Source organism: Clupea harengus, chromosome 26 (assembly GCF_900700415.2).
Source record: "Clupea harengus chromosome 26, Ch_v2.0.2, whole genome shotgun sequence".
In the NCBI taxonomy this organism is placed as follows: domain Eukaryota; kingdom Metazoa; phylum Chordata; class Actinopteri; order Clupeiformes; family Clupeidae; genus Clupea; species Clupea harengus.
Window position 1 is genome coordinate 9856453 of NC_045177.1, and position 27477 is coordinate 9883929.

Genomic DNA, 27477 nt, shown 5'->3' on the forward strand with positions numbered 1-27477 from the left:
TATCAGTCCTATGATTGAAGACTAGTCATATAGGGGCCGTATCAGTCGGATGATTGAAGACTAGTCATATAGGGGCCGTATCAGTCGGATGATTGAAGACTAGTCATATAGGGGCCGTATCAGTCGGATGACCAAGCTCAGGCCGTGGGCTCGGTTTTATATATTTGGTGCCGGAGGTGAGCTCCATGGAACTAAAAGCGTTGGCCATGCCCATTTCCATATTTCCAGGGCTGAATTTATTGGCCGAGCAACAGGCATAAACATGAATGGAAGTGGCAGTTAGTTCCTCTGTGCAGGGCCACAGTCAAATCTTGTTTTGTGTGAGCGAGGTAGTAAAAGGGTGTTTATTAGTGCCATGTTTCCCTTATGTTGAAGTGCAGTTCAGCAATAACAGCAATTCCAGATAATTCTGGCACAAATTATAGATTATCAAACACAAAAATGTGGAGAGAAACATTTAATAACTACTGTTTAAAAGGTTTAACTAGAAAGGTCACAATTACACCAGACATATCTTTACATAATGTGAGGAAGTGATCCAGACAAAACAGATTCAGAGACAAATAACTTTACTTCTCTGGTAACTCCTGCTATTTGACTGATTTCTGCTTGAGGTTAGCCAGTCAAAATAACTGCAAATGTGTCCATGACCTAAATAATCACAAAAAGGTGTACTTGTTTGTAAGCTTTAAATCCTCCTTGTTTTTGAGGACGGTATTGATTACCACGTCTATCCTTAACATGCTTATGTTCTTATCTATCTGGTTCAAGAAGGTAGATTTGCATATATGAAAAAGAAGCCTTATTGTCATATCAATACTTTTATTGTTTTTAGAAATACAGCACGCATAATTGTTTTGTTTTCCCATTTACACTGGTAGGGGGGGTAAGGGGAAGGAGTGAGGGGGTAACTGAAACCGGATGCCTTTACCAGCAGGCCTGGCACACTACAGGTCAAGGGGCAAGACAGAACCAGTGAGAGTACAGTACATAAAGTGCTTCGGTCAAAAAAAATGTATAAAATTAAAAAGGGCATATCAAAACAATGCAGGACAGGACAGGGTGGAAAGATGAATTCCTAGACTCACAAAGGAGGGGGTGACAGAATGGCAGCATCTTTTCATATCTCAATATTAATACAAAAACAGAAAAAAAGAAAATGGAGGCATTTCTGGAGAGGGTAGAAGGGGGGGATGGCACTCAGCCCAGGATGAGACTGGATTTGCCCCCAGGGGGGTTCCTGCGGCCAGAAGGAACCCCGGCTGCCTCGGCGGTGGTGGCAGCACCAGAAAGCATCGTCATCTCCCTCTCCTCCCTTGGCTCCCTCTCCTCCCTCGGCTCCTGGGGCTCTGGTTCCTGTGCGATCTCTGCAGGTCACAGGAAAAGCGGAAGAGACTCAAATATCCAATTACACTTCCACATCTGTCCGTCCAAAATATTACTCCCTGTAGTATCACTGACCTGGGCCAGTTAATCACATCACTAACACACTCGGAAAGGTTTGGCTTGCTCATACATAGCCAAGTTTTTTTTTTTTTTATTCAGATGAAATTAATCGAAAGAGATTGCATAGACAAAAGGCCACATTCCACCCCAGAACATTTTTTATTAAGGGCAGACACAACTTTACAAGGCAGTTCGTTGTGTGTTATTATCTAGCATCATAAGACATATGTAGGTTACTAAGTTTACAGAGCGGAGTGTACACTAACCTGCATTCATTGTGTCACGTTCACGGTCAAAAACCTGAGAAGGAAAGAAAGTCAGCAGACGTAGATGAATAGAACAGCAAATAAATAGGATTCATTTGAATACTTGACAGTAAGACTAGAAAACTCTCGTATGGGAGGCGGTTGCCAGTTATGCCATTTCAGGACTTTAAATAAAGTGAACTGAAACGGCTATTTAACACTGTTAGGCCGATAAACACTGTAAAGGGCCTAATCAAATCATAGGCTGGAATGAAATGCTTGGAGTCCATTGCTCACCTCAGGAGAGTTCTCCTCAGCGGTGCCGTCTTGGCTGGGGTTCTGGTTCTGGCATCTCCGCAGGGGAGCCGAAGATTCCCCACAAAGCACACCGGTCGGTTTCCCACCTGCCAGTACAGCACATCCACTAGATCAATGTCTGAAGCTTCACATCTGACCAGTACAGCACATCGCACTAGATCAATGTCTGAAGCTTCACATCTGACCAGTACAGCACATCCACTAGATCAATGTCTGAAGCTTCACATCTGACCAGTACAGCACATCCACTAGATCAATGTCTGAAGCTTCACATCTCACCAGTACATTCAAGACCTACTAGCAGAATCATAAAACTCACACAGACCCCATTTGGCAGTGGTGTGGGCCACACTATTTTAGCAGTGTGTGTGCGAATGTGTCCTAGCCACAGGACCGCCTACCCTACATCATCTGCATAAGCGAAAGTACACTCAAAGCTGGCTTTGTCCACAATGTCTGAAGATTTCAAAAAGCCTTTAGGTATATATTACGAGTGCATTGTTTTCGATAACCAATAATGCACCAAGAAGACTTCATGTCCAACAAACAAACTCAACAACCCCTTTTCTTCCCTCTGCCAGAAGTATAACAGCTGGCTAAACATCAACAATTTCTAGAGCAAGAACAAGTTGCAAATAATGATTGTCTCCCCAAATACTATTCAGTTGATAAAGCCCATTTACTCTTCAAAACCAATTTAGTATTAACAACAAGATAGTGTGTTAGCTCACGGTAGCCAACGACTGGGGAAAAACCTGGTCTCTTACCTTGCTTTCTGAAACTAGCTAGTAACGCACTCAGACGCCACTTTAAAAATAGGTGCTGCTGCGGTCCCCTCCTGTGTTTTCTAGTTGCCCATAGAGTATTTGGTTTAGTATTTGCCCAGTCACCTTTTTTCTCTTTGTAAGATGCAAGATGACCTAGCTAGTTAGAAAAAAAAAAAAAAACTTCCCCCCCCTTATTTTTTGTTTAAAAAGAAAGATTTTTTTTCCATATCATTATAAAAATGATGAGTAAATGAAGTGTAAAGTACTGCCCCCTCGTGCATTTGGTCTTTGCAAACGGAAATGATGTACATGTTTATTTGCATATAGAGCAGGGAAGTAAGATCCAATCAGAAGTGGTCACTCGACACGCATTCTAATGCAAGGTGTGATTTGACATACTTAAAGCTGTCCACTTGTGATCACCCAAGACGCACGTTAATGCCAGGTGAACAGCCTCAAAAGAGCCATTCCAGATTGAGTTAATAAAAAAATTAAAAAACTGAGTGTGAAGTACATGACATGAGCTGCTTTTATCCACCAACAATAGTCATTCTATTCTAGAGTCCAAGTCCAATCTTGAAGCAGTGAAAGGAATGCTTTCATTCTACATTGGCCAGCAGTGCAGGGTGCTTGAGCACATAATACAGCCCAGATCACTGTGGGAGCAATATTGTGACACACAAGCTGGAGGCCAGTATTGTTTCAATAAACTTCCTGCAGAGAGCTTCGGAAAACCACCAGGCTCACTGAGGCTAGTGGGTCAACTTTGAAGGCAGGCCTGCATACAGCCCACTTGCTTCTAATCTCAGGCATGTTCAACACGACAGATACTCGACAGTGGCACAAGAATGTTAGCATCTCATGCTCCTGAAGGCCATGTCTGACACACAAGCCATTAACATTCAGATACATGCGTCAGCAACTCTGACCATCAAACGATACCATCACTGAAGTCAGTAGTGAACAAATGCACAACTGACAATCCCATTGCCCTGGACTCATCAAAATCCTTGCATGCAGCTGCCATACAAACACTGCTATTGTGATGGGCTAGAGAGAGGAAACACAGACAACCAAACGAATGGTTTGTTTTCCATGTAATTGCCTCTGTTAATGCTCAGGAAAAGGCATGAAGGGGTCGTTACCAGGCGGGTTGTTCCTCCGGAAAGCATGAGGGTCTTCAGGTTCAGCAAAGATGCTGGAGGCCATTTTGTTCTTGCGGGAGGCCGTTTGCTCCTCATCTGTGCCAAAGGAGATGTTGGAGCCACCACCCGGAGGACGCAACACCCTGCAACGGACCATAGGGTGATGCCACGTGGAAGATGCAGAAACAGATGCTCATATGGATTGAATATGTTAATGCTTTAACCTCAGGTCTATAGGGTTAAAAGACAGACATTAAGCACTGATTTTACAGCTTTTATCTGGTATCTGGCAGTACTGTAAAACAAAGACCTTCACCCCAGTCATATCCCTTTTAAAAAGGTTCTCCTGTCAGTTGACAAGCACTGTGGTGGGAGTGGAAAGTTAATACTGCAGGAAAACGCTTGTTGCAGAATGCATTTTAGGGACTACTTTATTGTTTAAGGTACCAACCCTCCGGACACATCATTAACAAACATAAACAAAAAACTTAACGAGAAATTATATATTAAAAACGGCTAGGAGACATAACCGTAGTGGACACCTGGAAAGAAATTAAATCCTCGGGTTAACCGCTCGCGGAAATGGGAAAGGGAGTGTACTGTCTAGTCACTAGCGCTCCCACTGCAAGCATCGTGGTTGAACACCATCCACAACTATTCGACTATACCTCTCCCTGAGCCCCTCCTCTTTCCATTTCACGCTATAAAAATACGTGTCTGTATAACCACCTGACTCGTAATCAGCTGCTTAGTTTAGATAAAGCCTCACGACATTACTGTGGACAATCAGAAAAAAATAGTACAGGGGTTGATTAATGACCCGAATCTCGCAGTCGAGTAAACGGTCTTTCTGCAACCGCACTATATAAATGGGATGAGAGGGTGCATCGTCTGAGAGGAGGGTTTAAAATCCGATACAAAGCATGGACCGCACCCAACCACAAAATACACTGCACAGCAGTCCAAGTCTAACGTTAGACGGTTTCCAAAGAGGGTCGACTTTGTCAAAGACATGGCTGCTTCATTACACCCACACTGACAGCTAGCCATGCGTGCAATTTTAAGATATGCAACACCGTCTGACAGAGTAGTGATAAGTCCACCAGACGAACATACCGCATACAAACTTTGAAGCTATGTGTTACTTATAGAATACAAGAAGCAACTATATATGAGCAGACATTTTTTCATGCATGTCAATAGTGCAGATCAGTTCATGTATTTGATACTACAGCGAGGAGGTCGAGCTAAGATTAGGGGACCTGGCTGAGCTAACGTTCTGGCAATTTATCCTGTATTGGTTATTCCCTTAATCTTTATGCTTCACAACAAAGGTTGTGTTTGAAACGTTTTAAATTCAACTAGCTTGACAGACTCCGATTCTTACCCACGTGCTTTCAATAATAGATATCTCAGATCTGATCAGATAATCGAGACCTCACCTGTTAACTCATCTGGGCAGACAGCTAGGTAGACAAGACTAAGACAACTTCCTGACCTAGCTAACAATAGTTCATATATCATAGTTTTCTCCATCAGATAATAAAGCTAGCTAGGTTAGGCCAAATGTAATCATTCAGAGAAGCGATTTTTCTAGCGGTACCCATAACGACAGCGGGATGCGAGAACCCATCCTCCATTCAAAAAGAGTAAGATGATAATATATCTTTTCCATGACATATTAACGTCATTCAAATAACAAACACTTTGAGAATTTAATACCACTAAACGTTAAAAGAAAAAAAAAACAGATCTCGCCAATTGTCAAGATGGGTGTGGAGATGACTGCCACTCCCAACGATTTTAAGACAGCTGTACAGCTCGTGATAATGTTTTTTTTTTTAAGCCAGAGGTGTATTTAATTAAAAGTCTAGCCAAATTGTGGTAATCTTTGATGAACTGCACAACGAATAAAGCACATTGACACGATACGAATGCCACGTTTATCACAGATTACCACCTGAGGTGGAGATTTGCCATTGTTTAACGTAGGGGGCTAGTGGGTAGTACAGTATGCAGCTTCTACCGACGTTACAAAGGGTTGATGCATAGATGGAGCCACAACGAAATCATCAAGGAGCCGAGTATCAAAATGGGCATGCTAGCAGAAACATCGACTATGATTAAAGAACCAAGCTCCCACAGTTTAAGAACTGAAAACCACATTCCTTTTGTCTGTTAGCATTGTAGCCATCACACTGAATTATTGGCAGACCGCTAGCTCGCTGTTAGCTAACATTGCCTCGCCAGCTAACGTTAAATTGCAACTGTTCATTCATTTCTGAATATGCTGTTGATTTTCACCTGGAACTGCTTTTTGATCCTGGCTCCATTCCTTGGAAGTTGGTCGTCGTCGTCATATTATAACTGCAGAAGGACTGATAAATGATAACGTTTTAAAACGCAGATTTTCTTGCCAGCCTGATCCTCTTGATTTCACCGCCTCATACTCAATTCGACTCGGCCCGTACTAAATTGATCAATCTGCTGCTAAATGGAAAGGGTGGCATTTGTCCGGTTTCCACCCACAGGACCCAACCCGTTTGGATTGGATGAACGTCCGTCAGTTTGAACTCTGATTGGTTATCTGAGAAGGGGAACGACACATTGTAGCACAGTGGATAAAAGGTGCAACCTCATCATTTTCCGCTCACATACTCGTTAATGAAATTTAGTGCGTGTGGTTAGCGAAACACTTTAGAGTAGACAATTTAGTCTTTTTGTTGTAGTTTCCTGTATACACGCGAACTTTGCTTACACTGCCGCACCACCGCATTATGGCTTCCTCCAAAGATGTGGCTGACATTAAAGGTAGTCTTCGATCGTGGGGAAAAGCTATTGATATCTGAACTCAGCCAAACAACACATACAATACACCCCTTCCTAATGGTTTACCATTATTGCTTGTGTTGCTGTTAATATCCTCTCTTCTTTTACCAATAAACCTGCAGTTCACCAACACCAGTTAAATATGATCACACAGTGAAAGACAAAGGTGAACACGTTTAGAGCCTAGAGATCTAACTAGTACATTTTTTCAACCAAATTAAGTTTAATGAAAACATCAGTTTTACAAAATTACTTTATTCTAACAAGGAACTCATTTGACAACACATTCCACACGACACTGTAAATGTGACCAAATCAGAGAAAATACAAGACATTACTACTACAATATATAAAAAGATATAAAACCCCATTTTTTTGTGAGAAAACTTAAACAGTCCTTTCACTAGTTACCATTATTCCTCGCTGTTACAAAAACACTTGGTTCTGCCCACAGACTGCCATGCAAACCATAACATGTTGGGCCTTGAGCCTTTGTTTGTTCTGTTAAAAATTTCAGTTCTTTTAAGGTGAAAATCTGATAAAATGTGATATCTTTGATGTATAAAAATAAAAGACAAAAACAAAGACACTGTACAACTGTTTTCATGTGTAACTGTGAGAATGTCAGTCCATATGGTTTTGGCATCGCAGGGACAGCAGGACAGGGTGGAGAGGCGAAAAGAAGGGATCAGGCAGGACGAAGATGGGCCACATCGCTGGGGAGGAGGGATGAAGAGGGGATAATGAAGGACTCTAAGCCTTACTTAAGACCTCCTGTTTGCTGCTGAAATACATCAATTGTATCTTCATCCTCCATTTCCAACTGCAGAAGAAAAAGACAAAATACGAACATTTTGACCAATGAATGTAAAGTCAACGTAAAAGCATATCGCTGTGCAATATTATGGGAAGAATAAATACAGAGACAAAATGCACTATGCCCTGCAGTACAGAATGTAATTAAACTTTATGACATTCAAGTCATAAATCCAGGGGACTGATGTCTGAAGTAGCTGTACATGGACAAGCTCACAAATTGATACTTTAAAAAAGGGAAGACCTTTTTTTTTTTTTTAAACAGTATCACAACTACATCGTTGTGTGTTCATTTTAAAGGCATGTTTAAAATCCTGTAGCCTGTTTCCACAATTGTATGACACAAACTCATCATCTGTAATACGTCAATGTCCAAGGTTCTCTTACAATTTCCAGCCTGAATTCTTCAAACAAGTGTGTTGCCCAATTCCCCTTTCTGGGGTGAATTTCCACTCTGACATCAAACTCATGGTTCAGAGACACCATAAAGCCAGTATGAGACTCATAAACCACTATTTTCCTCAGACAATGTGTAACATTTGTCTTTCCATCATCTGCATATTCACATGACTGTCTCTAGATACAGCACAGCTGAGTTCATCCAATGGAAGAAACAAGCACTGACTAAGGAGTGTAAAATGATTGACGAAGAACATTTTGTTTCAAACATGTCACTTCAGGAATACGCTCTGGTGGTACTATGTATGATGCCAACTCTGAGTTCTCAATCAATGGAACAGTGGAACAATTCAACAAAACACGGCATGGCACCAATGTGGACCCGTTCAGAGCATGTCATATACCTGTGCAGGTGTGTCTGTTTCATTGATGGGCTGTCCATCAAACCGGAACCTGATTTGCCTTATGGTCAAGCCCTGAAAACAACAAGCATAATGGTTAAGTGCCTTAATCTTCAATAACCTTACCATAAACCAATCTCACCCTCCTGGAAGATTTCTGATAGCAGAACTATACTTTAGTGACACAGAAAAGTCTTCAGCATATTAGCAGTAGTTACCAGTTAGCAGTACAATGGCCATGCGATTAACCGGCCAAGAGGAGCTATATGGCGTATGGGACAGGCCAATCAATTGTACTATCCAAATGTCAATACAGCCTAATTTTTAAACTGAGCCAATTTGGAGTTAATGTGGACATCAATAAAAGCAAATATGGGAGTTGAAGTTGAAATATTAAAAGGTACAGTCCACAATTCTGGTGAAAAGTTTTTGATATTTGAGTTCAAAGCCCAATGAAATTACATCCCTCCCTTCCATGTGCCTGAAGCATTCTATTGATTAGCTGATATAGTGTATGGCTTGGTCCGAGCCACTTTGTTTCCCATTGACAGCGCCAGGAGGACTGTGTATGAACACCACGGTTGTTTTGAGTGTACACACAGAACAGACACCTTGAGGACCGTGAGGACCAATTAGCTGAATTTGACATGAGTGTATTGGATTTAAACTGCGGACGGCATCTTCCAGTTAGATTGGATAGTATGAAGTTGTCTGGCTTTAGGATATTGGCATATGATGCCTAGTAAAGCATGACCATGTAGAATAACTTGTTTTCCTGTGGTCTTTCCATCAACAGTACTATTTGTCCATTTACAATATACTGCCATTAATGCAAATGTCACATTATATAACCTTTGTCTATAGATCTTATATGTACGCCTTTTAAAAACATACCATTTTGGTAATATATGTGGCTCTGGGCTACTTCAGCTTTTTCAGAACATACTTTCATGTATACCGTCACAGTAACAATATAGGAGCCACAGCACTAGTGCAAGTCTATTTTCCAGTGAAATTCTTTTCGTCTATACATTAAAAGTGCAGTACAGAAGTGGAGGGATACGTTATGGACATGACTACAATTGAAGTGGCAAGGTGCACGGCGTACGCAGGGTACGGATAACGCACATTTTACGACTCAAAGCTGAGTTTGTCTACACCCCCTCCAATATTTTCATATCGGGACAGCACATCAACCTTTGTCCCCGACTTAATCGCCAAGTTAACACAACACCACAATTAAATTAGTTTGTTTTCTTAATATGCAAGCGAAAGCAGGGGGTGTGATAAGCAGTGGCTCATTATCATCTATAGGACTAGGTACTCAAACCAGCCGCTCTGAACAGGGCTGTTTCAGACAGGGTGAGAAGGATGCAGTGGTGCTTGATCTTTGTGGTATTTAGCACCCAAAGGACTGGAAAAAGGGGTACAAGATGTTTTTTTTTTAAAGTGACAGTAGTATTACGTGGGCTACATATATATATTAGGGCTGTCAATAGTTAAAAAAAAAAAAAAAAAAGAATTAATCTCACATTTTGAAATTCATTAATCTAGATTAATCGCGATTAAAAGTTATTTTTTCTTCTAAAGACTAAATCTTATAAATTAACGAGCAATCACTTCAGACAGCGTGTATTTTAGACACTGTTGTTTAATGGTATTTTTTTCGTGCTCTCTCGCCGTCATACAAGGAATGTATGCGAGACACACAACGGTAAATCGTGAGATTTGTCTTCAACTATGTTGATGGGCCAACAGTCACCGGCAACCCAAACTGCTACAGCGTTGGTAACGTTTTCATGGACTGGTCTAGTTATTTTCCTAGAGAAGTCGTGGAGTGTGGGTTGGCGACCATCTAACCTGGGACTGCTTTCTGTCGGGTGCTTTGCATTAAGGTGATAACTTAAAGACGAGCTGCTTCAGTGATAGCTAAATTCAGCTTGAAAAATGCTACATACAACTTTAGTTTTGTCGATTGTTCCGTCATTTTGCCTCTTAAACAGAAACTTTCCGCCCAACAATCCCTCCGCTCTCTCCATCTTCAACTACCGTCTCGGTCTCTCCTATCTAACTGACTTCAGGTACGCGGCGGTTTCGTGTCAGGGGTCAACGCACACCGGAAGTAAGCAAAATTGCGTTAACTGCGTTAAAATATTTTATCGCAATTATCTCGGCCACAATAATCTCATAGATTAAGGCGTTAACTTTGACAGCCCTAAAAAAATATATATATACACACACACACACACACACACACTGTATATATAGCAGCTAGCTTGAATTAGTGGGAGTTTTTTTTTTTCTTTGATGGATTGGGTCTTTCACACGGTTTCATCCATCACTGGTATCCCTGCTCCTGAGTTATGGCCTCCAGGAAGGATAAGAAGAGTACTCCCCCTCTTCAAACTTTAGGGATATCAGCTATCCAATTTGCAGGTGCCATAAGTGCACCACTTTGTCAAAAGCTGGACAGGCCTCCCGTGCCAACACAGGATCCCACAGTTGCCGTTTCACTAAGGGTCAGTAAGTGATGTTGAAAAAGTTGTGCAAGTGGTTTTCACAATCACAATATGATGGAGAAGATTAATAGTTTCCTGTAAATGAAGCCAGGAGACAAGTGGCTGGCAGCTGAGAGTGGACACCAACCAATAAAACTGTGATTTGAGGAGCTCACTTCATCAGAGGTGTCTGGGAGCTCATCATAATACGATTACATAATGTTCCAATTTCATAACAATGCATGAAAAGAAACTTAAGAAACCACAGCTTCTTGATCAGTTGGCAGGCTTTGACTTCACACTTACGAATATATCGAAAATATCGTGCAATCAACATCACAGCCTTAACAAACACCCAATTACCTGTCTCTCGCAATATGCCTTCATGAGTTTGCTAAGAGGTGTATGCCTCTTAATTTTGAACTGCACCACGGAACCGTCTTGGCCAGCCACCTTGAGGTTGATGTGCTCATTGTTTTCTGTTTTCACGGCTTCCTGCAGATGTTAGACAAATGATTAATACAAAAAAAGTGTGCTATTCATTTACGTGTTCCACAACTATATCCATTTTGTGATCCTTGAAATACGGTGCCGCTCACCTAACTTAAAATAATATTACGCCAAACTAACTCGACATCAAGATAACATTAATGATGCATTCATTTGACATAGCTAACCAGTTAAGGCATTTTCAGATTCGACATGAATACTATCCACTTGAACCGTTTAATAAAATACAGAACAGTTACACTCGGTTTACAGTGACCAACGTTACAGAGAATCTGCTAAGAAGGAGCATGTTAGTAGCGCAGGGTCTGTCTGGCTGGTACCGAAACACAGCACCCAGGCAATGGCTACCTAGCTAGCTAGAAAGCTAAAGAACTCTAACGCTACGCGCAGAAAGGCTTGCACGAGAGCAACGTTCGCTTATTATTTGAGTTGCATCAATAATGGGACATATGTGACCGTGACAAAGATTTGATCTGCATCTAAAAACAACAGCATGTTAACTGATATAAATGAACCTCCACACCAGCATAAGGTTAAATAGCCAACAAGACCGAAAACAGGCCTCATATTAGCTTAACAAAGTCAGAGGTTGACGATAACGTTAGCCAATTTGTCCAGCACCAGTCGCTATTTAGATAGCTACCGAGCATTGCTCATAAGCTGGACTAGCAAACATCAATGATAGTTCCCGTTATCAAAACCTACACCTCTCAATAACCAGAATACATTTGCATGGTGCACACCTGAGAGAGACAGACAGGTCACGACTCTGGCGTAAATATAACGCATCAAGGCTAACGTTATCTAAACAGGGAATACTAACCTAATGTTAGCTAGCTAGGTTGCATGCGATGCTTCAGCAAGCACTCACGTTAGCTTGCTAGTCAGCTAACGTTAGCTTTTCCAACGCATGAAAAGAAACAAAAAAAACATCCCAACAGTTACATAAATATCAACAGCTTACACACTGGCTTGATTAAATAATTATGCAACGACGCCCCTACCGCCAACCCAAAAGAGCTTGGTTGCAGTAAATGGGTAACGATACCTTAGGTTTCTCGTCGGCCATGACTATTCTGTGCCTGCTGCCTGACGACCGATAGACCTGAATTGCTCTGATATCTGCCAATCAAATCCTTGTTGCATGACTTGGGTGCAGCTAGACAATGCGTAGGTTTTAAACCCAGATGGGTTCATTACAGATACCTTAAACAAGCATACCTAGTCTGACATTTTTAACGAAGAAACATTTTCATCTGACAACAGGAGAAAAACTTCACTATTAATATAGTAGGTAAGATGGCCTACTTTGCAGATCCAGTTAGTAAAACTTCAAATTGTGTTGGACACAAATATTAATACAGTTTTGTAAACATGCCACATAGATTATACAATGATGTAACCATTTCAGCCATGTATTTTTATCGGATGCATTTATTTCTTAACTCGGGAGATCAATATGCCGGGCCCAACTTTCCACTTTATTACTTGAGAATGAAGAGGTTCTTGCTACATAACAGATATTATAGGAGTTTGTGAACATATGCACCATTTATACACCCCAAAAAACAGTAAGTACGAAAAGACTGCGGTCATCTTAAAATGAATACTCTAATCTGCCATGCTCAATGTAGTACCCTAGGTACATTTTTAGTTCTAGTTAAGAACCACACATTTAATAAGCATATTTATTTGATAATGCGTTGAAATAAACAGTAGTATGTCATAGAAGGAAATCATAAAAACATGCCAATTGGGGCTTCTGTAAGGAGAGAAAAAGTGCCTGGAACATAAAAACATCTGTAAGCATACAATAAATAAATTGCAAGCTTACAGACTACAGCATAGTATAGATGTGTGTGCCTTTTACAGCAGCTTATTATCTGCCAAATATGGCTACCTAAGGGTTGCGCAGGTAAGTGTGCTTGTTAACCAAAACATAATTCTACACTCTAGAAGTTGCACACGGAACACAATGACAGTCCAATTCCTGAAAAAGAACGTGACCACGTCAGTAATACTAAATCAGATGTTGCTGACGCCAAAATGGGGGACAACTAAAATGAACAGATTTAGATGTTAGAAAATGTAGAGGATGTTTTCAATACACACACACACACACCACGATGTTAATGATGGTCCAAATGATCCTTTTGTTGAAAACGAAGAGGGAGTATAGTAAACCATTACAATGAACACGCATAACCCTAAGCAATTAGTTCACTGTTGTATTAGTATTATCAGTAACAGAAAACAGGCTTCTCTTTCTTTATGATAAGGCTACACTGTGTTACCCACCTATGAATAGAACATCATCACAGTACAAGGTAAACAATGCATTTAAATATATCCAACACTGCAATGACATTAACAAAGATGCCAAAATAAATATGAAAGTACATAAAAGGTAATGAATAGCCATATTAACATTTGACAGCAACTAAACAATTCAAATAAATAAAACACTGGCTAGAAATATCAAAAAACGTATAGCTTGTTGACCTTCCAGGTTGTCCTTGATGAGCAGACAGGACAGGGGATCATCCAAAACATGAGGTACTAAAAGATGTACATGGTAGGTAGAGGCCCAGTCTTGTTCATTACACACAGCAAAATTGTCCCCAGCCACCAACCTCAATGGTGTGTAAGTGCTGCCTGGCTTAACAGCTCAAGTACCACAAGGTTGCCCGACACATGATCTAATGGCACTCTTAGTCCTCTTGACCAAGCCAAGCTCTTGACCAAAAGTACTTTCACACAAAGTGGCACTGTGGAGAAATGGGTATCTGTTTTAAGCGAGGATGTCCTGTATCTCTACATAAGCCAGGCAAGTATGACACAACATGTTGACACGGACTAACAAAGTAGATGAACCTGAACATTATGCCACATCAGGACAACCATTTTGTGATGACATGTTTGTTGCTAATAGCACTTTATGGTCTAAAACCACGAGACATTCATAAACACACAGGGTTTCCCCTAGTAATCACGTGACAGGAGGGGCTCCGTCTCTTATCATCAGATGTGAGTGTTACACTGTGCTGTTGGGTCTGGGAGGAGGTGTTGGCTATAGACTACCCCACTTCTCTGCAGGCGGGAACTGGTCCACCTCTCCACCCTCGGTGTGTGGCTGTTCCCCCAAGGTAAACGTCAGCTTGTAGCGCATCCTTACTTTCTCCTTCACAATAGGGACAAACAGAACATTATTGGGAATCACATTACATTATTGAAAATAGCTGCCAAACGATAGATTTTGACTCCTTGGCACTGCAAGTGAACCAAAGGATGTGAAGGTATGTAAGCTGGACTGTTATATATGCAAGCTGCCTCTGTACAGGGTCTAAACAGTTTTCTGAAGCTTAAAGCAGATTGCAATTCACCTCCTTCCATAAGGGTCAACTCCTTCACTTAGACATATTTAACATTTAAAAAAATTCTAAATAGCTAGTCCTTTTCCTTACTGTGTCAGTGAGTCCCAATTACATGAGTTGTCACAGATTTTATCCACTGCATGATTCAGGATGGTGAACCTGAATAAGATGTCTGTAACTGTCTACTTGTCTAATTGGGTAAGGTCTACGTACCGGGATATTTCAATAATGAATGGCCTCTAAGTAGAAAGTCACATATACAATACAATAAGATACAAATACTTTCTAGAATTGTGAAAGAAATATGCTATATAATTATTATCATGATGTGTTTGTAGTTTGATATTAGTCTCAGAGGTTCCTTTGTTCTGATGAGAGGAATTCTATCTGTGAGAACAGAGATGTTAAACTCAGACCTGTCATTTGATGTTTAGGGTAGGACTGAATTAGGAGACCATGTGTTTATGTGAACTCATTCTGGACTGTTGTGTTAAAGTCTGGGTTTGGGGGTCTTAGGTAAACATTCTTATCTCTTGGAACCAGAGTACGGGATGGTACAAGGGGGGAGTGTTTTCCTGCATGTTCTGTGATATTGTCTTTGCATAAAGTCTGTTACATGGTACCAGGGAAGTTAGTGATGGGTTGAACAGCGTTCTGAAAGCACTCCATTCCTCTTTGGAGGAGTGTAGGTTGAAGAAGCGGTCTAACACCATTCACTCCTCTCTGACAGAGTAAAAGTCAATTATTTATTATATTCTTGGTTGTGTGACTCTTAATTCTGAGGTTAATTACAGTCCCAAAAAGGGTGAAATAAATCCCTAACAAGAATGTGTAATAAACATGTAAAGGCCATCACGTGCATCTCTTACCTTCAGGGGGTTGGCCAGCAACATGACTTGAGTGATGGCTCCAGGGGGTACGATGGGGTTAAAGGGCGGCAGCTCCGTGCCCGAGGGCGGCTGGAGTTTGACCTTCATTGACTTAACAGAGGAATAACGACAGACCAAATGAGTCACTAGAGATGGCCATACTAAGACGCTAAAGGTCGAAAGGTTTAAAGTATGAAAGAGTAAGAGCTGTCCGATGAGAGAGAGGTGTGCCACTGTACCTTAGGCACAGCAGCCTGCAGGACCACACTACCCACTGGCAGGGGCGCCGTGTTCAACATGGACACCACAATGACCAGCACATCAGGCCGACCCGGGGGGCACTCAGTGGCAAAGTGCAGGAGAACACGCACACCGTCCTTATCATAGGCCGTCGCTGGGCACGCTTTACCTGCAAAAGAGTGGACAGACACACACTCAGTTTCATAAGAGGTTTTAACAGACATACACTCTGTCTCATAAGAGGTTTTAAGAGGTTATAACAGACATACACTCAGTCTCATAAGAGGTTTTAACAGACATACACTCAGTCTCATAAGAGGTTTTAAGAGGTTATAACAGACATACACTCAGTCTCATAAGAGGTTTTAACAGACATACACTCTGTCTCATAAGAGGTTTTAAGAGGTTATAACAGACATACACTCAGTCTCATAAGAGGTTTTAACAGACATACACTCAGTCTCATAAGAGGTTTTAAGAGGTTATAACAGACATACACTCAGTCTCATAAGAGGTTTTAACAGACATACACTCAGTCTCATAAGAGGTTTTAACAGACACACACTCAGTCTCATAAGAGGTTTTAACAGACATACACTCAGTCTCATTAGAGGTTTTAACAGACATACACTCAGTCTCATAAGAGGTTTTAAAAGATTGAAAATATCACTTCTGAATTGGAAACAGCAGTACTTACACACTGTTGCATAAAAAAATGATGCTTCAAATAGAAAGTAAAGGGGTGGTCAAAGGCTCTAAGTTGGCAGAGCCAAGCCAAAGTTAATTAGTGAAAGGTTTGGTTAAAGCCGACCAGTAGCATTGCCGAAAAATCCTTTGAAACTAAACGCGTTGGATAAAATTACAATGTAAGAAAATGGCAATATTCGCCTTGGGTTCTGGACAGTGTTTCCCAGTGGTGCTTTTACAAGTCATAATTGTAGCTTGTCAGACATGTTTTAAAATGCCCAAGCCAGATCCCTATGAAGTGACTTATGTTGTAAATCAGGGTATTTGATTCTGAGCCCAAAAAAATAAAGTGTTCAGCTGACTTAGATTCCATGAGCTAACATTGTTTATCAATGTAGTCCATGTCATAAACACGTCCATTCTGGAGAATTCATTTAGGCCTAGATTTACGATATACATTCAATGTAATCATCTAAATCGGTCTACTGGAACATATTTGCAGCTTCAGAGCTAGGTACTGAAGCAAAAAATGTATAGCCTACATCTTTGCTGAAATGTTTCACAGCTGCAGTAGGGAATCCTTATAAAAAATAACGTTGTCATATTTGCTCTGTTCTGTCCTAGAAGAACATGAGACAGATAGAACATGAGACAGATAAACTGTTCTGTCTGTTCTGTCCTAGTAGAACATGAGATGAGACAGATAAACTGTTCTGTCCTAGTAGAACATGAGATGAGACAGATAAACTGTTCTGTCCTGGTAGAACATGAGACAGATAAACTGTTCTGTCCTAGTAGAACATGAGATGAGACAGATAAACTGTTCTGTCCTAATAGAACATGAGACAGATAAACTGTTCTGTCCTAGTAGAACATGAGATGAGACAGATAAACTGTTCTGTCCTGGTAGAACATGAGACAGATAAACTGTTCTGTCCTAGTAGAACATGAGACAGATAAACTGTTCTGTCCTAATAGAACATGAGACAGATAAACTGTTCTGTCCTAGTAGAACATGAGATGAGACAGATAAACTGTGATAAAAACAGGCTCCTCTGGCGCCACCTAGTGCCATTTGCAAAAAAAAAAGTTTCCTATGCCAAACTAGGGCCCTAAATGTGTGGGTTTGTGGGTTTCCATGGTTATTGTGACAAAGGAAATGGTTATTATGAGTATGAGTCAGAGGAAATGGTTACTATGAGTATGTAGGTCAAAGTTCAATATAAGTTCAATATGGTGTTCAACTCAACTAGTGGAGCCACTGGTAGAGCGAGGTGCTGACAGCACCAGCATCATGGGTTTGAGTCGGTGGGAGCACACATAGACTTCTAATGAAAATGTATATCTGCACTGTAAGTCGCTTTGGATAAAAGCATCTGCTAAATTAAATCATCGAACGTGATTTAACCCTGAATGACACACTGGGCTGTTTCAATTTCATCCTGTCAGATTGTAGCTTGCTGGCAGTGACTTATCATTCCAACAAACCATAAACCCACAATTTCCTCGTTCCTCCTCTCCTATGCTCATGCACTCATTTACCTCACACGCGCACACATTTACCTCACACACGCACACATTTACTTCACACGTGCACACATTTACTTCACACGTGCACACATTTACCTCACACACGCGCACACATTTACCTCACACATTGACTTCACACATTTACTTCACACGTGCACACACGCACACATATACCTCACACATGCACACATTTACTTCACACATGCATACATTTACTTCACACGCGCACACATTTACTTCACACGCGCACACATTTACTTCACACGTGCACACATTTACTTCACACGTGCACACATTTACCTCACACACGCACACATTTACTTCACACGTGCACTCATATACTTCACACACGCACTCCCTCCCTGTGACTTACTGGGTTTGATGGAGTCCAAAGGGACAAAGACGTTAGTCAGGGAGATGGCGTCGCCCCTGGCAGGACTCTCCTGGCTCATGGCGAGGATGGGGGACAAGGACCGGAAATGGGGGCTTCCTGGAGTCCCACCCACTTCCTGGCTCTTAACGAAGGAGGTGGCAAGAGAGGCGGGCATAGAGCAGAGGGCAGGTGTGGGCATCGGAGCGGAGAAGGAGGAAACCAGAGGGGCTGCAGCCTCTCCCATCCCAAAGTGGGAGCCAGAGGTGGCCAGGACACACAAACTGGAACAGAGAGATGGAGATACATCAAGCCATTAACATTCAGTTGTTGCATCAACTCTCAAGTTCACCAAAAGTACCACAGATCAGTCAGGTATGTTACACTATGATTGTAATCATCACTGATTATTATCTCAACATGATCTGGTTGCAAGTCCCTGCAAGCATACTGAAAGTTGGTAGGCCTCATAACATTAAGGAGAGTAAAATGGACATTGCTATTTCTGACAACACTATTTTACATGTCACATTACAGGGACTTGGAAGTAAATTAACCAATGGGGGCATTGCTAATCAATTATGTATGCTATTCGATAGTTCCATAAGTGTTGGGGGCATACAATATGTTTGCACACTTACTAATATCCACAGCAATACTGTATACTTATATATATATATACTGTATATATATATATATATACACACACACACACACACTATATACTATATATTATACGCCTCTTAATGAACCTGATGTGTACCTGTCAGGGTTTCCCAGGTCAAGCATGGCAAGATCCTGTAGGCCTTGGTTCAGGGAGACAGACACCGACTGGGCCGCGCTGGGGAAAGGAAAGGGAGCTGCCGCTGGGTCTTCTGGGTAAGAGAACGAGGTAGAGTCTGAGGAGTTCACAGGGAGCACAGGGTCTGAAGGAGGTGAACTTCCCAAGAGGTCCAGCAATGAAGTCTGATTCTGTGTACACATTTGGAGATGCCACAGTTTTTGAGATTTCATGGAAAAACCAAACAAAAAGGGAGGAGAGAAAGAGAACAGAGAATGAGGAGCGAGCAGATGAATTCAGACACTTCAGAGGATAGAACTCTAGCACACGTGGCATATGCACATGATGCATACATGATTCAAATAAAGAAGGTATATACATGAAATATACAGAATTAATAGGGGATACAAATGGAGGGAGCCAACATTCAAATTATGGAAAGACTTTTGGCCCATTAAGACATATTCTGTGGTTGTAAAACTAGCCTGACCCAGGGCTCGCTACACATGGAGACAATCAGGTTTTAAAATGGTTGTTTGTTTGCAGGTTAATGACAGGGACAGTAGCATTGCAAGAGGGGCAGAAAAGGACTAATTATAGATTGGCCAGCTGATGTCGGAAGGCAAATTCCACAGTGTATTATTGTCTCTGCTATGACACCAGACATGCTGGCGCTGTATTCTGAATGCGGGGTGGACATTGTTTACTTCATTGAATCCCTTTTTGAAGATGCGATTGAGGAAGCCTTTGAAAGGAAGAAACTAAAGTATACAGAGGGAATGAGGTTGGCAGGCACAGACAAGTCCAGTGAAGATAGACGTTAGAGAGCTTTGTAGCTATAACAACCACAACACTTTGGTTGGATTTTGTTTTAGAGGACGGTCACTCAAAGGAGCTTTAAAGGAGTTGTCTGAGGCTGCTAAAAAAGCAAACAAGGGGGTTACACAGACTACCTGGGGACATGTGAATTAACCTGTATTACGTGAAGAAGCCTGTTGTGGCAAAATGTTTGGGTGCTTTAGGTGACCAAGGTTCATATCCCATTATATTCCCTTACCCTAATCCAGGTTTCTTAATCCCAAGGGTCTCTCCAACCCCTTCCCCTGGATAGCCTGTGGCAGGCCATAGCATAGTGAGAATGATGTTTAGATAATTAGGCAGTTCATTGTTCAGACACTGAGATATCGAGATTATTTCTAGGGGTATCTGTTGTTGTCCCTGGTATTGACATGTGTCGTAACCCATCAGGAGTACTGGCATCACTATTTTGACAGGAGAAAAAGCATGCAGCACAGAATGCGTTCTGTCTACGAAATAAGGTCTGTTACACTTGGCACCCCATAAGTGAAAGCCTGTTTAGCTGAACATTGGATCAACGGGAGAGAGAGTGGACATAAGGTATTCATTCACCGATAGGGCAAGAGCAGCACAGCAATATTAAGATATGTCATTATTGTGTATCTACAACATGGATGACATTCTTTGACTGCTGACTGAGCATTTCATTCAAGTCAGACAAATAGACAACCTCTTCTCTTTGAAATGTGGCACACTGATTGGGGTCAGTTCCCTGATGCCTTTCACCAAGTTTCATGTCTGTACCTTAAGTACTCTAGCACCACCAAGGGGTTGAACTTGGAAGTGCATTTAGGCACATAACTTTTGCTGAACTGTATACCTGTATACCCAGTTTTCAAAAATGAGGTACCGTTTCATTCCTTGGATTAAGCAGAGTTCAATGCACCCCAAGACGTCAAATTCTGCCGTCTTGGATTTTATGAAAACGTTTTTAAACTTTTTTTAGTTTTAAGTGTTCGTCCATCACAGCCAATCGGTGGCGAACCCACAAAACAGGAAGTGAGGTCATATCTAAACAACTGTTTGATACACTGACACCAAACCTGACATAGCGAAATCAAGTTTCCATGGCAACTATGCCTTGCTGGGCATCTTGGTCCCCTCACTGCTGCTTGCAGTAATATCTTTTCCTGTGTGTCACTAAAATGATAAGACCATGATTCCTTACCAAGCCTATTGGTCTGATTTGGGTCCTTTCCCCTATTCATTAATTATGAAGCATCTATAGAGATCATGAATCTGTACCTGTGGAGCTGTCCAATGATTGTTCAAGTCATCGTCCTTTGGTTTTTCTTCAGTTTGAATGTTGAGACTGCTAACTGAATCGCTAAGGCCTGCAACAGACAAGTCATCATTTAGAGTTGAATTACAGAGGTCTGTCAGGCCCAGGCTCAGAGGTGCATTTCCTGTGGTTCTGTTTTGATGGATTGGTTTTTGACTTGTGGTTCTGTTTTTCATGGTTCCTGACTGTGGGATGTTACAGAACACATAATTTGTTCCCCCCCCAGTTACAGAGTCTGGTATATGCAAACTATTTTGATAACAGCCAGATTGTGAAGAGAATGTTGACAATTTTTCAATGGAATGTTCAGAATTAAAATCAATTGCCTCAACATGAACTGAAGCTGTAAGACAAAATAGCTTATGAATGTATAAATGACAGTTGCTGTATCCATGATATCTACTCTGAAAACACAATTTCATGATGTCAAACTCAGCAGAACCGTGCCGAACTGATGGATTTAATCAGAGCCTGAGAGACCTAAATAATTCAACTAATTTCACAATTAACTCATTTAGTCAATACAGTTCAAGAGGTTTTCGAGTGGCCACCCTTACCTAAGGAGAGAAGTTCTTCATCCAATAAGGAGAGAGAGGTGGAGGGCTGGACAGTTGCTGGGCTAGGACCGTGCCCTCCACCAACTGAGCAGTACTGCTGTAGGCCAGACAGTTGGCTGTAAGACGGAGGAAGAGAGCAAGGGGCCGAGGAGGGCATGAGCAGGTCTGGAAGGAAGGCATCAGAGAGGCCTGGTGTCTGCTCCAAAGGTGGAGGACTCTGAAGATCCAAGCCAGCCAGATCAATCAGAATCTCAGAACTGCTGCCATCAGTTGTTCCTGTCCAAAACAAGAGCAAAACATTCAGTTAAATGGCTGAAAAAAGATGAAGTATAATGGGGTTCTTCTCCATTAAGGAAACTGAGAAAAGACTCAGTGATTGTTGTGATCAAAGTGATCAAAGTGACCAGTTATATGCATGTTTCAGATGTACTGGACTTTCCATTTCTTTTCAATCTACTGCCTGAACTGGAAAGGCAGTACTTACGCTCAGACATTGAAGATCCAGGGGTATCACCATTAAACATCTGCCCTTCCACAATTTCTTTGTAACAGTTGATGACACGTGAGAGATCATCACTAGCCTGCAGGATGTCACCTGTTTTGGAAAGACCACAAAGGTAAAGTGAGGTCTCGAAGAAGAAACTAGTGATACATCAGCTTTCTGTGCTACTGAGGGGTGCTTCAAATAAACAAACACTTCATTCTGAATTGACTGATAAGGTGAGGACGCATCCTGTCCGGTGTCCAATGACACCACCTTACTGTACCTAAACTGTTGTCGTTGTCATCCGTTTCCGTGGCCATTTTAAAAACATCACGCCTGAGTTTGTCACACTCATCATGTAGCTCCTTAAACAGATGAAATCAAAATCATTTTCATATTTTTTTTTAAATATTTCATAAACACAATCAACAACACTTTATCAGCTGGTTCTTCACTATAAATCAGACTACATTGCAACACAGGAACAATATCTGAATCCTATCATGCTGCCATCTCACCACAGGGTCTATCTGCTCCAAACCCCATGGCTTCTCGCTTATCATTCAGTTAGCACTTAGGCTACGGTATGAATGAATTGTACTGATGATGCAGGGATCTTGCCTTGATGAGCTCCTTGTCTGCCTGAGAAGACTCATCTTGATTGAAATGACTAAGCATCTCATTCAAAAGTTTCACACTGTTATTAACTTCTGCCAGCGTACTTGTGAGTTTAGAGGCTTTTAGCATTCGGACTTCATCCTGGAGACAGAGAAAGACAACAAAACAAACAAGCCGTTGGAATGAACGCTATTGCACTGCTGTACAACTTCTATGGTACTATATATAATTATATAATTATACTTTTAAAAATACTGAAGTTCAACAGGAAGGTTGTATTCACCTCCTTAACCATGTTCTTAATGAGCCGGTTGGCCTCTTGCAAGTCCTCGGCCTTCTTACTCTTCAGGAGCTCTGCTAATCGCTGCACAATCAGGACCACACGGCTTACATTTGGCTCTCAACAACAATGCACAACGATCTCAACTATGCACAACTATGTCCCATACTCCACGAGAATCAGACCTTCAATCTAAAAGCAGTTCATGGGACACCTAAATATAAACCTAATATGGTATGTTGCGGCCTCATTTTGCATGTATGTGAACATTAAAGCAGTGCCGACCTTGCTCTTCTCCTCATTTTCAAATACTGGATTCTTCGGCCTCGCTGGAGGTGAGGGGATCAAGGTTTTGTCCACAGGAACATCAGGATCTACAGTAACAATACCTGGCAAAAGAGTTACAGAGTTCACACCGTTTTCCCCCCACTACTTCTTACACAGGGAAAAACAACAGCTTAGCAAAAACTGCTAAAGCAATCTGCAATTGTAGAAAATAGAATTTAGCAAAAACAAGACAACCAAACAAATAACGCACATACCTTGCCGCCTAAGCATTTGGTAGGCTTCACTTATCTTCGCCTCATCTGGTAAAGCAACAGTCCAACTGTATAGCATTTCAATAACTTTTGTCTTCACCTGTTCTGATACTCTGTCCCCTAAGTACTACAAAATAAAAACACAGACAATTGATTAAATACTGAAATGCTTACTACATCATTCATAAGTAATTACATTATTTTATACAATTATATTTTATGCAATTATACAACATTTCAAGATTATTTGAAAATGCCTACCTTTGGTGAAACCACTTTGATCAGCTCATTTAGAAACCTAAATTTGCCAACTTCACTATGAAACCTTTTCCCACAGTTCTTCATGCAAGCTTCTAAAACCTGAAACATAAACATAACAGCATAAATACACATTTGTTTTGACAGTGCAAACTTTCTGTCTCCAGAGCTAGGACAAAATAATTACTTTCTGGCAGTACTTACGGTCAATGCTTGTACTGCCTCCCATTCTTGAGGAGACTGTATTTTGTGTGCTAATAACCTCACTGAGATCTGTGGACTTCAAAACATGGGAAAATACATACATTTTATGAATCCAACAAGCTCAGTCTGATTTTGCTCAAATGGTTAAGGATACGTCAATCATGTCAAATATATAGGGAGAGTAGTCTGTATCAGAAAGACAGACTGAGCATTGCATTTCATTCAATTTCCATAAATAAACGAGGTAATACTACAATGTGTTGAAACTTTCTATCCGTATTTTTAAAACTGACATCAATCTATCTCTGCGTATGAAAGCTCTCCATCTCACGCCCTTAAAGTTGACAACGTTGTGAGAGTGACATCATCCCATTTCGTGATGTTCAGATCATTTTTAGAATTTAACACAAACTAATACGTTAGCGATTTTGTGATAGGTGCATAGAAGAAAAGAAACCTCTTTACCCTTCAAGTTCCTTGTTTATTTGATCGCAGAATCCTATAATATACTCCCAGTCCTCTTGTCTGTTGGAGGGGTTGGTGGCCTTGTCTAAGATGTAAAAATAGATTGAACTCTTCACAAACTACTTTAATGTGAAAATGGACAACAACTTTGGGTGGTCAGGAGTGTGATCTGACGTTTAGATAGCGTGTGCTATCTGTTATTTGCTAAGTTCGTGTGCCAATTATCTGCCTAGTTGACATTATCTCCGAATTAGCTGACACTAACTGTTACTGGGTCAGTTGCTCTTTGAGAACTGCTGCAAAATTCGGTAACTTGTCTATTGACATAATTCTAACGTCAACTAGCCAGCTAGTCAACTTTCGAAATATGTTGTTATCAAAAGAGTCAAACAAGTGCCTCAGACTATCTCTGTTAACGCATGCTAGCTAACTAACGTCACCTAACCATACCTGCCACTGCAGAATTTACATTAACGTTACAAACAAGGCGAGCATGCTCTGATGAGAAGCACTTATCTTTAGCCAAGTCCTTGTCATTTTAGGCAGGACAACTGACGGAATAGATCTAAAAGATACCAAGGAAATAGGCTGCTTCTCCTAAAATTACACATCATTCTGTTCGCCTCTCAATTATATTCTCATAACAAAATATTTGCTTGCTAGCTTACTTAGCCAGGATTCTAGGGACTCTCCTTCCGGATCCGCCATATTTACTGTGAAGTCACGATGTGATGGCTGCGCACATTCTATGCGCACATGACTAGACCATGAAAACCGAATCTCTTGTAGTTCTAAGGACTAAAAGTCAGTCTTGCCAACACCTTTGAACCTTTAAAAGCGAAGTAGGCAGCACCTGTTGGTTAAAAATGTGATGTTATGAGGCCCAGATAATGTGTAGGCTATAGTCATGACATGGTGTTTACAGCATAAGTAGGGAAAGTGAAAACCTACGCCCCTAGAGGTTGCGTTCCATTGGAGGGCAGTTAATATGTAAAATGACATAGACTGAATTAAAAAAATTAAAATAAAATACTACGAAACCATATTAGTGAAGTTGTTGAAAACGTTTCATGAAAGGAATACAACCAAAGCCCGTGTAATAGCTGCATGATACCCTGCATTCGATTATGTTCATTAAAATGCATGTGTATGTCGTCTCTTTATAGAGCATGAAGTATTGGAGTTGTCCGGAAATGTGTAGTTTTAGTGTTAGTGCGGGTATCATATCTGCCAGAGTACCTTATCTGCAATGGTACGTCATAGAACGTGTCGCGTTTTTGAGGTATGGAGTCCTCATTCGTTAAGAGGTGAAAACCGCAGCTTTAAAAAAGAGGACCCTTTCACTATTACAACAGCCCAGCAACAGTAGACCCAATTAGTTTATTAATTTTAAACTGATCCAAAGAAAAAATCCCAATGGGAAAATGAATGAGGTTTGAGCGAAACAATAGCAGTAGAAAACCTAGGCAAACAGTTTGGTGAATTAAAATGTAGTTATCAGTCAGCGAAAGTTAAGAGATGTCTGTAACCTTGGATACCACTGTAGAGTCTCTCATGGTACCTGAGGCAAGTGACATCATGTGGTCCATTCTTTTTCTGCTTAAGCATAGCGATAACGTCTTTATTTTTTCAAGGATGATGCTCGGTTACTCTCTCTTTTCCTCTTCCTCCAACGTCTTCCTCGGGTTTCTTCGTCACCTCTGCCATGATGTCCATTCAGAGAATACTTCACTAGCTTCTACTTATAGCTAACGGATCGGTCTAGTTATTGCGTGAGGTGGTGCCATGAAGCATTATGTAGTTTGCTGAGAGGTCTCGCGCCCTGTCCACCAAAGTTACATAGTGCAATACCAGGCCTATTGGCCTGCTGTGGCAGGAACACAGGCGTCATTCTCTGTATTACAAGTCAGTGTACCACCAAAATGATTTTGAAGCTGTTACTTTAAGGTCAAATTGTTACAAAATGTTGCTTTAATAGACTCAGACGGCTGTGTCCTGGGCTGATCCCAGGTCTGTTTGGTCTTCATTTCCAGTGCGGCTCTTTTTATAAAGTAAGGGGCAGACTGAGAGCAGGAAAAGGAGGTATGAAAATGTTTTTACTTGAAAACTTGGATATTCAACACGTACATATGATTTATCATTAAAAAAATACCCTGAAACCAAAATGTCCCTGAATTGTCATACATTTCTTTGAGAACAATTGCACAACAGCAAGCTCACAAAAAGGTTTCTTGAATCCCCAAGGTATCTCGCATTCCTTTGATTCCACGAGAGACCACTGTCCAGTGGCTGTAATGCCCTTGACTAAGCCAATAGGTAATCTGGCTACTTCTTCATCAGTTTAACCTTTAAGTGAGCACATGTGTACATATTTAAAGCTACACTTTCATTCCTACTGCTGGAATCCAATCCCAAGAAAGGCACCAACTAAATGTATCAGTTACATGGCTGAACATAATGCAGTGGAAAAAAATAAAATAATAAATCAATGGAATTTTCTGCACTTTCATAGCAAAGGCAATAAAACACACATATAGATTGGTTGCTGCCAAGAAAAAGGAATGCTATACACAACATATTTAAAGGAAATGTTTCCTAAAATATGTCACATGGAAACGTGTCATTCAGTATAAAGCAGTGCCTAAATGACAAAAAGGCCTTAGTTGTACAGGCAGTGTGTGCAGAGGCATCTGATACTCACACTTAC

General features: G+C 41.1%; 3 protein-coding genes and 1 long non-coding RNA gene across 4 annotated transcripts; 1 reads left to right on the plus strand and 3 right to left on the minus strand.

The window, feature by feature from the left end:
• Window positions 1-444: 444 nt before the first annotated feature.
• Window positions 445-6492, minus strand: jpt1a (Jupiter microtubule associated homolog 1a). The gene is made up of 5 exons (XM_012829473.3): window positions 6226-6492; window positions 3922-4064; window positions 1989-2095; window positions 1713-1746; window positions 445-1367 (listed from the first exon to the last, which is right to left on the minus strand). The coding sequence occupies exons 1-5, from the start codon at window positions 6279-6281 to the stop codon at window positions 1201-1203; spliced, it is 507 nt and encodes a 168-aa protein (XP_012684927.1). The 5' UTR covers window positions 6282-6492; the 3' UTR covers window positions 445-1200.
• Window positions 6493-6953: 461 nt separating this feature from the next.
• sumo2a (small ubiquitin like modifier 2a) lies at window positions 6954-12712 on the minus strand. The gene is made up of 4 exons (XM_012829479.3): window positions 12423-12712; window positions 11228-11359; window positions 8370-8441; window positions 6954-7573 (listed from the first exon to the last, which is right to left on the minus strand). The coding sequence occupies exons 1-4, from the start codon at window positions 12441-12443 to the stop codon at window positions 7511-7513; spliced, it is 288 nt and encodes a 95-aa protein (XP_012684933.1). The 5' UTR covers window positions 12444-12712; the 3' UTR covers window positions 6954-7510.
• Window positions 12713-13048: 336 nt separating this feature from the next.
• gga3a (golgi associated, gamma adaptin ear containing, ARF binding protein 3a) lies at window positions 13049-25684 on the minus strand. The gene is made up of 17 exons (XM_042703838.1): window positions 25439-25684; window positions 24771-24855; window positions 24306-24381; window positions 24105-24203; window positions 23847-23970; window positions 23590-23693; window positions 23308-23388; window positions 23028-23165; window positions 22690-22771; window positions 22407-22517; window positions 21923-22198; window positions 21329-21417; window positions 19208-19416; window positions 18448-18728; window positions 15857-16026; window positions 15618-15728; window positions 13049-14555 (listed from the first exon to the last, which is right to left on the minus strand). The coding sequence occupies exons 1-17, from the start codon at window positions 25476-25478 to the stop codon at window positions 14445-14447; spliced, it is 2187 nt and encodes a 728-aa protein (XP_042559772.1). The 5' UTR covers window positions 25479-25684; the 3' UTR covers window positions 13049-14444.
• LOC116219749 lies at window positions 16192-16403 on the plus strand. The gene is made up of 3 exons (XR_004163291.1): window positions 16192-16219; window positions 16263-16328; window positions 16372-16403. It is a non-coding gene; the product is annotated as an uncharacterized LOC116219749 (long non-coding RNA).
• Window positions 25685-27477: the final 1793 nt, after the last annotated feature.

Bases quoted from the DNA above. Each gene is read 5' to 3' on its own strand.
- jpt1a (XM_012829473.3), bottom strand. From the start codon at position 6,281: ATGACGACGACGACCAACTTCCAAGGAATGGAGCCAGGATCAAAAAGC. The intron at 2,096-3,921 runs GTAACGACCCCT...CTGTACTGGCAG, and splicing joins CCGGAGGAACAACCCGCCTG to GTGGGAAACCGACCGGTGTG. The intron at 1,368-1,712 runs GTTAGTGTACAC...TGTGACCTGCAG, and splicing joins ACGTGACACAATGAATGCAG to AGATCGCACAGGAACCAGAG.
- gga3a (XM_042703838.1), bottom strand. From the start codon at position 25,478: ATGGCGGATCCGGAAGGAGAGTCCCTAGAATCCTGGCTAA. The intron at 24,382-24,770 runs GTAAAGAGGTTT...CATGTTTTGAAG, and splicing joins ATAAACAAGGAACTTGAAGG to TCCACAGATCTCAGTGAGGT. The intron at 23,166-23,307 runs GTGAATACAACC...CTCTGTCTCCAG, and splicing joins TTAAGAACATGGTTAAGGAG to GATGAAGTCCGAATGCTAAA.
- sumo2a (XM_012829479.3), bottom strand. From the start codon at position 12,443: ATGGCCGACGAGAAACCTAAG. The intron at 8,442-11,227 runs GTAATTGGGTGT...TGTTGTTTTCAG, and splicing joins AGGCATATTGCGAGAGACAG to GGCTTGACCATAAGGCAAAT. The intron at 7,574-8,369 runs GTATATGACATG...TTTCTTCTGCAG, and splicing joins AAACAGACACACCTGCACAG to TTGGAAATGGAGGATGAAGA.